General features: G+C 41.7%; 1 protein-coding gene across 8 annotated transcripts in view; it reads left to right on the forward strand.

Annotated features, from left to right (window-relative positions):
* pdzd2 (PDZ domain containing 2) overlaps nt 1–10,997 on the forward strand; it is a 93,370-nt gene that overhangs the window by 54,348 nt on the left and 28,025 nt on the right. For all 8 annotated transcript variants that reach the window (XM_082555305.1, XM_082555301.1, XM_082555308.1 and 5 more), the window contains 3 exons: nt 6,354–6,468; nt 6,575–6,648; nt 10,735–10,957. In XM_082555305.1, coding sequence (XP_082411431.1) covers nt 6,354–6,468; nt 6,575–6,648; nt 10,735–10,957 — 412 coding nt within the window. The remainder of the gene's footprint in view (nt 1–6,353; nt 6,469–6,574; nt 6,649–10,734; nt 10,958–10,997) is intronic.

Raw genomic sequence — 10,997 nt, forward strand, 5'->3', positions numbered from 1 at the left:
ACAGCTAATAAGCTAACAGCTGACTGAGTTCACCATGGTAACTGAGGCAGACTGCTAAGATGTTAAACTGTAGACAGTGTGTTTAGTCTGACATACATACAGTTTGTTTTTACTGCAGTGCTCTCCGTTGTATATGGAGCTAACAGTGTCTAATCTTTTACATTTAAGATGAAGGAGCTAAAGAAAAAATCTGAACTAATGAAAAAAGCTCAGTAATTGTTAGGGAAGTGACATGAGCTGGTTAAAGCAAAGAGAAAGTGGTTTGATCATGTAGAGAAATGGCTGAAATTTATTGGAGGAATATCTTGCTGCTCATTCAGAGCAAATGCTGAGTTCTTCTCTTTCTGAAACAATGTCGCAGTGTTTTTGTTCAGGGAAATATTAAGCAGCCTTTTGAAAGCTAGAATTCTTGTTTTGGACTTGTTATCAGCCTCTTGGAAAAATGTCAAACAGACTACTACTAGAACCCTACAGAGTCCAGACGAGGTGTTTTCTGTTTTTTTTAATTTTATTTCATTTTCTTATTTATGTTAAGTAATAGCTGGACTACAAAACATTTCTGATTTGAGTATCAATGTTAACCAAGAAGGTACTGATCAAAATATTGAAGTTCTGATAAACTTCAACATTATTTTTTTAACGATGATTTATTGATTTTTTTGGAACAATACAAACAGCAACAAATCAGCACAGCCAAATAGAAATAATAAGAAGAGAAGAACTAAACAAATACAGGTACATGAGTTATAGATGTACATGTCTGGCTCAGAATATGTACAGCATTCCACATTTCAAGTCAAGGGAAAGAAAAAAGAAAGAAAAAGGGGAGAGAAAAAAAGTGAATAAAGACATTAATTATTGTGTTTAAAAACAAAATGTGATCCCCTTTATGTAATAGCACAGCAAGGTCACGAGGTAGGTGATCAAGCAAAGGCCGCCATATCCTACAGAATGCATCAATTCAATTCAGTTTTATTTATATAGCGCCAAATCACAACAAAAGTCGCCTCAAGGCGCTTCATAGATACAGAGAGAAACCCAACAATCATATGACCCCCTATGAGCAAGCACTTTGGCGACAGTGGGAAGGAAAAACTTCCTTTTAACAGGAAGAAACCTCCAGCAGAACCAGGCTCAGGGAGGGGCGGGGCCATTTGCTGTGATTGGTTGGGGTGAGAGAAGGAAGACAGGATAAAGACATGCTGTGGAAGAGAGACAGAGGTTAATAACAGATATGATTCAATGCAGAGAGGTCTATTAATACATAGTGAGTGAGAAAGGTGACTGGAAAGGAAAAACTCAATGCATCATGGGAATCCCCGGCAGCCTACGTCTATTGCAGCATAACTAAGGGAGGATTCAGGGTCACCTGGTCCAGCCCTAACTATATGCTTTAGCATATTGTTTATTTTAGCATCACTTTAGCATCACAATTTATGATGGCACTAAGGCGCTCCATTGGCAGCACCTTGAACGTTTCTCTGTACCATTGTGTAACAGTGAGGCGCCGTCTCTGAATCCATTGAAACAGTACACATCGCCTCGCTAAATGTAAAAGTTTACCTAACGAAAGCATCTGCACAGAAGACACAGAGAGCCCTTCTATAGACAGACCCAGAACGAACAGCACAGGGTTCAGTGGGATCGTCTGCTGAAAGATTGAGCGAAGCTCTATAGCAATGTTTTTCCAAAATCTAAAGGACCTTGCCATATGCAATGGTAGTAAGTCCCCACATCCGTATTGCACTTTACACAAAGAGGAGAAATCTGAGGATGAATTTTATTTAGAAACTCTGGCGTACGCTGCAGTCTGTGTACGAATCTGTAACGGCTTTCCTGGAGTCGGTTACAGGAAAACAATTTCTTGGCAGATCTAAAAGGTTTGGACCATGCTTCTGCACTAAGCTGAACTTCGAGCATTCATCAAATATACTAATGCCAATACCTGGAGGGAAAGCTTTATTCCTAATTAGAGGCTGCAGTGCACTAGAGAAACCTCTTCTTCCCATGTGGGCAGCAATATTATGCCAAACCTTAAATGTAGGCATCAAAATAAAATGATTTCTGACACCAAGAGGAAGGTCAGCCAGACCAATAGATAAAAGACAGAGGCGAAAGAGGGTCACAGCACCAAGTATCTACTGGTGGCTCGCCTTGGTATAGAAAGGAACCACCCTGAGATTATTTGTGCGTGGCAAGCCCAGTAATAATATAGAAGGTTATGAAGCGCCTGCCCCCCTCATCTGTAGGCAGTTGTAAAATCTGTATCTTTTGTCTAGATTTCTTCCCATGCCATATACATTTAGGAAGATATCCCTCAATCTCTGAGAATGTTTTTCTGTTGATCCTGAGAGGCAACATTTATATGGGATATAATATTCTGGGTAAAACATTCATTCTGATTAAACTGGGGGGGGGGTCAAACAAAATTCTACTTTTAAGTTCATCAGTTTAAAAAAAACTTCAGGCAGTCGGTGACCTCAGGTGTTTTAAGTTCTGCTGACTTCTCCAGGTTTACAGTGTAACAGTTAGCTGGATGAAGCTTTAGATGCTGAGCATTGATCATGTGTCGTGTCACAGATCGCTCACGTTGAATGAAGAAAGGCTGTCACGGTTACAGCTTGGAGAAACTGAACTGCGCTAACAACTAAAGTGAGTTTTTAAGTGCAGCTGGAGAACGTGTCAGCATTTTGAAAGCTGATAACAGATCAGCTTTCAGAAACACTAGAAACTGTAAGTGCCAGTCCATTTCTTTACTTGTCATGTTAACAATCCATTCAAATTTGACTGACATCCACCAAGGTCTTGAAGGTTCATCATTTATTGGTTGAAAACTGACAGAAACCTTGTACCCCAGGAACTGTGTACTGTCAGACTGTCATTAGCAGTCGTTTAAAACTACGTGTTATAGCTGTACGATATACATTCTGCTGCCTTTGTTGGTATTGGCAACATTTAGGACATGATACTGGCATATGAGGACTGTAAATATCACATTCTAATATCATTTCACATTTAAACTCTGACCTCACGTTTACATTTTACATCTGCTGTTCTTTACGTTGATGCCAAAATGTGTTATTTTTACTACAAATCTCCTAAAGTACAAACAAAGGACACAAAAATACAGTTCCAGCCTGTGTCATGGTCCTGGGTCTGTGACCCATGTTTCTAGGTTTCCTATGTTCTCATTTAGCATTGTTTAGTTTCCTCATTCTTCCTGCTTTAATCATTTGTATTTCTGGTTGTGAGTTCTTGTTCATTTAGTCTGTTGCTGTTTGTGCCTCCCAATTCAATTCAATTTCTTTATTGTCCCACATGGAGAAATTAGTTTAGCAGCAGGAGGATAACAATAAACAGAACAATACTATAAAATAATAATAACAATAATAATGATAGAAAGTTCAAGGACAATTATTTGCCATTAAGGAGACAAGACGCAGTAGGGATAAAAGAGACCTGGAGTCCTCACAGGTACTCTATAACGGCGGCCGGAAGGCAACAACTCAAACTCACTGTGAAGTGGATGGTTCACACAATTAATAATAGAATGAGCCTTTCTAAGCACATTTCTATTGTAAATGGCCAAAAGTCCATCTTGCCAGCGCCCTGAAATTTCGCTAGCAGTTTTTACCAGAAGTCCCAACCGATTCTTGTTCTTCACCGTCAGGTTACCAAACCAGGCAGCGATACAAAAAGACATCACAGATTCGATAAAACTTCTATAAAACAAGGACAATATCTGAGATGAGACATTAAAAGATCTTATTTTCCTTAAAAAGAACTTTGTTGAACTTTTTTAGTAGTGGCATCAGCATGAGATTCAAAACACAGTTTATGGTCAAGTACCACACCTAGATATTTATAACTCTCAACGATCCCAACATTGGCAGTTTTAATGATAGTGGGTGATGAGCTATAAGAGGACTTCCTAAAATCAATAATCATGTCATTAGTTTTTTCCCTGTGTCTATCATGTCTATCATGTATGTTTAGTTCTGTCTCTGTTCCCCGTGTTCATCCTGTTTTACTTTGAAAGTCTAACGTCCTGTGTTTAGTGTATTGCTTCCTGCCCGTCTCCCTCCCAGTGGTGTTCCCTGTGTGTTTCAACTTCCCTTGTTGGCCCTCTTTGTATTTAAGCCCTTTGTGGTTCTCTGGTTGTTGCTGGATTGTCTGATTCTTACACATCTCTTGTCTATGCCCCCAGAGCACTCAAAGCACATTGTACAACATGCCACATTCACCCATTCACACAAGCATTTTCTTCGATGCTTTTCAGTGCTTCCTAGCTAACAGTCACACACATTCACACTCCCATGGATGCATCGGAGAGCAACTTGGGGTTAGTGTCTTCTTTTTGCTGTCCTCTTGGACCGAGAGGCTATCATTGTCCAAGAGGACAGGCATGCACATGCAAATCCAGACCATCTTAGACTGCAGCAGGCTTGCAAAAGTACATTTACCTTAGAGACACTGTTGTACCAATTCATATGAGGCAGGGCTGGTGAAACTGATCTAGTAGCTTGACGCGTCTACAGTAGAGTCACACCCATACCCACACCTCGTCTCGGAACAGAGGACGCCATCATCTACCTGCTCAATCGTGTCTACACCCATCTGGACCAGCCGGCGAGCACTGTGAGGGTCATGTTTTTTGACTTTTCCAGTGCTTTCAACACCATCAGGCCGACCCTCCTGGGTGATAAGTTAGCAGCGATGCAGGTGGATGCTTCTCTGGTGTCCTGGATTGTTGATTACCTGACAGGAAGACCACAATATGTACGTCTCCCACAGTGTGTGTCTGACAAGGTGATCAGCAACACAGGGGCACCACAGGGGACTGTCCTCTCCCCCTTCCTCTTCACCCTCTACACCACAGACTTCAGCCACTGCACAGAGACCTGCCATCTTCAGAAGTTTTCTGATGACTCTGCGGTGGTTGGATGCATCAGCAGGGATGATGAGACAGAGTACCGGGCTGTGGTCGACTCCTTTGTCACGTGGTGTGAGCAGAATCATCTGCAGCTCAACGTGGCAAAGACCAAGGAACTGATCGTGGACTTCAGGAAGACCAGGAAACACTTGACCCCTGTTTCAATCCAGGGGGTCAGTGTTGACATTGTGGAGGACTATAAATACCTTGGAGTACACATTGACAATAAACTGGACTGGGCTAAAAACACCACAGCACTTTACAGGAAGGGCCAGAGTCGTCTCTATTTTTTGAGGCGACTGAGGTCCTTCAACATCTGCCAGAAAATGCTGAGGATTTTCTATGAGTCTGTTGTGGCCAGTGCGATCCTCTATGCTGTTGCATGCTGGGGGAGCAGGCTGAGGGTCGCAGATGCCAACAGACTTAATAAACTGATCCGTAAGGCCAGCAATGTTGTGGGGATGGAGCTGGACTCCCTCAAGGTGGTGTCGGAGAGGCGGATGCTGTCCAAGATAAAGACAATGTTGGATAACACCTCCCACCCACTCCATGACATGTTGGTCAGTCACAGGAGCTCGTTCAGTGAGAGACTGAGATTACCCATGATGCACCACTGAACGACACAGGAAATCATTCCTGCCTGTGGCCATCTCCCTGTACAACGCATCCACTTAACACACTGTTTGCTGCTACAACTACACATGTTTCTTTTCCAACTATTTATTTATGAGTGACTTATGTATGTATGTATGTATATATGTATATATTGTACTATTCTTAGTTAGTGTATTGTCTGTCTTGTCTTAATGTTGGTTTAAAATGGAGCACTGTAACAAAAAATAATTTCCCCCAGGGATCAATAAAGTATTCTGATTCTGATTCTGATTCTGATACAACAGTGCTGTCAGGCCTACTGCTCTCTGTTTGGTGGACTTCACTTTCAACCCTTCTGTTCCGTACTCGCTTGTGGAGTTGTGAAGTCTTCCTGTGGCTGGACAGCAGGTGGCAGGGTTTAGCCCGCAGCCAAAACCATAAGCAGTGCTTTGTCACAAAGGCCCTTTGCAGTATGTGGCTGCAGGATCTTCTGACTGTGTTTACTTCCATAAGCTTTTCAAAGTAAACCCACATTGTGCAGTCGACTGTCATCCTGTAGTAGAGACTGACCTCTGACCTGTGTTACATCATTGTTATCAACTGAAACATTTTACATTCACACTTTACTTTGTTAATGATGTTTTCACTGCAACTTTCAATATATCTGGTAGGAACTTCTACCGACCTTGATATCTATGTAAGGAGAAAAGAAACCTATGCATGGCGATACATCTAAATGTGCGCTGTCATGTGTCACTACTAAAAGCTGTGATGATAACACTGAACCCTTGGTTCCTGCTGTTCTGCCTGACTCCAACTCCCACAGGGCCTTGGGTTCAGTATTGTTGGTGGGCAGGACTCAGCACGTGGTCAGATGGGCATCTTTGTCAGGACAATATTCCCCCACGGTGCTGCGGCAGCTGATGGACGGCTGAAGGAGGGTATTACTTCCTGTTCATTCTGTGTTACTGACTTGGAAGGAAAAGCTTGACAGCACCTGGCAGAGATCATTACCTACTAACGGTGATTTTATGCCTCCCCACACAGGAGACGAGATTCTGGAGGTGAACGGAGAGTCTCTGCAAGGACTCACACACCAACAGGCCATCCAAATCTTCAAGGTTGGCTTTCAGCGTTTATATTTCATCAACAATGTAAAGAATGTTAAACTTGAACTGTTGTCTCCTCCTGATGGTGGTGAGAGTAATTACACCAATGCCACTGACGTCTGTATCCAGCTGCTGACATTATGCTGTAATCTGCTTGAACTATTGCAGTTTTTGTAGATTGCTTCTGTACACAGTTATCGTGGTGTACAACTTCAAAATGACTAGATACCCGAGTGTTACTGTGGGATACTGTGAGCGAAAGCAGAAGCGAAGCGACTGTGAGTAGAGCAGGTGAACAATGACGTTCAAACCCCGTCCCAAATGTCCTCTGCCCTGTCGCTGTGACTTTAACTCGCTCACATTTGTTAAAAGTGCAGGAGTCATTGACAAAGAACACTATTATAAAAAACCTCCTCTGCATTTTCCCAAACTTTACGACAAAGTTTAAATGAGGGATTTTTGCTTTTTCTTATTTTAGTGCATGTTGTTAGGCTGCTGTGCTTCATTTGCATGACATTGTCCCTTAATGATAATAAGGAGCCCCTCTCTCTGCCTGTCTGTAAAACCTGTCTGTAGTGAATCTCATTGATGTGTTTTGTCCTCTTATAAAGTTACAAACAAAAGATTTGTCTGATTTTTAGATTATCGTTAAAACCCCATTTTTAAAAGTATGTAATGTGTTACTAAAACGGTTGATTTTTGACATTTGCAGACTTTGTGACATGGTGTTGTATTTATAAAAGAGTGTAGCTGTTCTGTAGTTGATGGAATGAGCTGACAGGTCAGAACAGGCCCGTCTTCAGCACAGAGCTGCGTTCGTGAAACTCTGACATCACAATATTACACCTTTTATTTGGGGGTCACTGTGAGAGCATACACTGTCCTCTGTGAAAGAAATTGTTGTTCAGCAGAACAACAAAAGTGAATATCAAGTAGGAAAATCCTAAATTTATGGAATTCCCCTTGTAGTCTTGACATTTCTTTGGCTGTTTCCTGTTGTCAGGATGCACCTTTGTTAGTTTGTTTTCTCAGTCCTGGTCCACATTTCCAAAGACATCATCCCAGCACAGCTGATAAGTTCCACACTCACGCACATGCTTCTGTTAACGCTGGTCTAATAAACTTTAGCTGGCCACGTTAAAACTGAGTGTGACAAAACATTTGTTTGGACAGAAATGATTTAAAATGATTTAAAAACTCTCAAAGAGCACCTGGAACACCTTCATAAAGCCTCAAAAGCACTTTAAAATAAAAATTAGTTGAAAGTCTGGCCTCATATGCTAGTATCCTAACAAATTTCCCACGTGTGGGACTAATAAAGGTTATCTTATCTTATCTTATAAAGAAATGATGGGTTGGCCAAGACCTCTGCATAACTTAAGAGTTCAAGGAAATCTAAAGAATAAATGTTAAGTTGCAGCCCAACAGAAAAACTGAATGGCGTGCTCATAAATCAGTGAACAGGTACCAACCCAGCAAACAGCAAACCAATGAGAAATGAAATTCCACCAGTCTCAGAAATAACATCTTAAACATGTTAACATCGTAATATTCAAGGTGTCTGTAAATTTTTATCCATCTATATACAGTTTTTATATTTTTAGGTTTACCAACGAAAGCCATCAAAAGAAGGTGAAATTCATTCAATTCAGTTTTACGTAAATCAAAACAGTGACCTCAGTGTGCTTCGTATTATAAAATATAGACTCTACAATAATACTGAGAAAATTACCAATAGCCAACAATCCAAGTCAAAAAGAAGAAAGTGCCATCAACCCAGTGTAAGGGGTGTGTTTTTACACCCCAAGGGAAGGAGGGGGGACTCCCAACGGGGGAGCGAGTGGCATGGGTGAGTGAGTGGGGGGGGCAAGGAGGGGACAAGGGACATCGAGGGGGGGGGGGGTGAGTGAGGGACACACAGGGAGAGAGGGGGAGGAGCAATGTTCCCTCTAAGCTGCGCGCATGCGCAATTGCGCACTGCTGGCAGGTCTCTGCGCACAAAAAAGAAAACTAACCTGAACTGAAATTAACATTAAAACTTTAACAATCCTGTTCTGCATGTTAGTCAGTGACTGGCTGCTCCCGTATGGGATCAGAACGATGCCACCTTATCCCACAGTCCAGCCAATGATGCGATTCACATTCGTATATACGCAGCTGATCAACGTGGTTGTCAGGCTATGACAGCGTCCTTATGTGCCGACACCGGTGTTTTAGCAAAGCGGCTGATGTGGAGTGAAGCCACGTTAATGACAACGTGTACAACCATTGGAGATGTGAGCAGGACAGACGAACAACTGACGGGAAAAGTGTGGACTTTATACCAGTTTTTAAATTGTGTTGATCGGCCACGTAAAACCAGAGTTATGATAAAAATATCTGCAATGTTTGATTTTCTTCCTGAATACTGTCGTTGTTTATATTTACTGCAGGTAAAAACGGCGTTTTATAAGGAAAACGCTCGAAAGCATGTGAGCAAAAACAAAACCAAAACTCCCAGCCTTTCCTATTGGTCGAAAAATGTACCATGTGGACCAATCAAAACATGGCATTTAGTTGTTAAGAAACGGGGGGAAGTTTTAGAAGTGACGGCGTGTTTGAGATGTGAGAGATTTGCGACGTTTAGTGCAAATCTTGTGTAGTTAGTGTGTAGTTAGTGTGTAGTGTAGTCAATAGTTTTGTGTGTGTCAGAACAATGAGGCGACTGCTGAGTGTTACAGGTGTTACAGCAGTGACACATCTGCTGCTGTCAGGCCTGCAGGTATCAGGCTGTTGTTCTCCTTCATCTCATAGTGGACAAAAATTATTTTTTGGAGCGGCACAAATAATTTGTGTGGCATCAGATTTGATGCAGAACAGCTGATTGTTCTGTAAATAGTTTGAAATGTTTGTTTAAAAAATGCCTTGGCTGCATTTTTAGGTAAACAGCTGCAAAAAACTTTGTTGTTTGCATTACTCAGTTACTTTTTTGAAGAAGTAACTATATAATTAATTGCCCAACATTGGTCATTATTTACTGTATTTTGCAGACAGAGTTACAGACTCTCTCCCAGACCACAGACTCATAATATAAGTCAGAGCAAAAAAAAATAAAAAAGAAAGTTGTGTTTTCAAAATTGGAGTTCAAGTTATTTTTCCTTCCAATAGTGTTAACATGCTACACAGGTCATGAACAAGATTTTTTACATTTTCATTGTAAGTGGGCTAAAGCAGTTAATTAAAAGTCGTCTAACATAAATGTAAATGCTGTAATTTGATTATTTTAATAAACATGTAACTTGGATGATTGGATGCTGGCGTGACCACAGTGCACACGTCTGCTGTTGCTCACAGTGGTCCAAGGGACGCTCAGGGAGTTTGTGTGTTCGCTCAGACACATGAAAAATTAGAGGGAACATTGGGGAGGAGGGCAGCAAAGGGAGGGACATGGGTGAGGGGTCGGGGGTGGGGGGGGGGACATATCAGATTATTGATTTGACCACTTCTAAAGTATCCTTAAGTTCTCTGATTGGTTTTCAGCCTACAGACGGCCGTCTGGCAGCTGCATCCAGTTGAGCTTTGTATTCAAATTCATAGTGAAAAGCTATAAAATACAATTCAGCACTGTTAACTTTTGATATTATGTCTGCTGCATTTGTCATGAAATAATAACGGAGCAGGCCTCGCCTGATATTAAACCACTTATTAGTCAGCTGTCAAACAACTAAACAGTTAAAGCTTAAAGGAGACAGTGTGAACCTTTCAGTGTTGTGTCAGCATTTTCTGAAATGTGTCTGACAAAAGCTAAAAGCTGATTAATATGTCAGTCATCTCTTAAACGCTGATGTATTGTTTCGGTGCTGTAGGTTTAAACCTTTGCATTGCTTGCTGACAGTTCTGTTTGTCTTTCACTAAATGACACAAATGTCACATAAATGTATTGTAAGTTTTGGATGTGTTGTTTCATATTTTGTCCCCATCATGTTGACATTGACACTGACGAGGACAGCTGAAGGGCGAGACCATAGACTGAATTTCTGGTGCTGACGTCCGCAAACAGAAAACACTCAGCACAGTCACTAAAGACGTTTTTATTTCCACTTTCATCTTCATTAACAGCAACTTAAGAAAGGCGTTGTAACGCTGACCATTAGAACACGGCTGCGCAGCCCCAGCCTGACACCATGTCCCACCCCCACCCTCCTCAGCCGTTCCACTTCACCCAACTCTCATACCAGTGGAAGTACACCAGTCCCATCAGGCTTCAACGAAGCTGATGAACGCAGAGGCCCTGGCCCAGGTCCGAAGGACTGCATTGTCATGGAAGTTACACTTAATAAAGGTGAGCTGGTGTGACTGAACCCAGGAACCAGTTCAGGTGT

This window comes from Aulonocara stuartgranti, assembly GCF_965226115.1.
Source record: "Aulonocara stuartgranti genome assembly, chromosome: 12".
Taxonomy (NCBI): Eukaryota; Metazoa; Chordata; class Actinopteri; order Cichliformes; family Cichlidae; genus Aulonocara; species Aulonocara stuartgranti.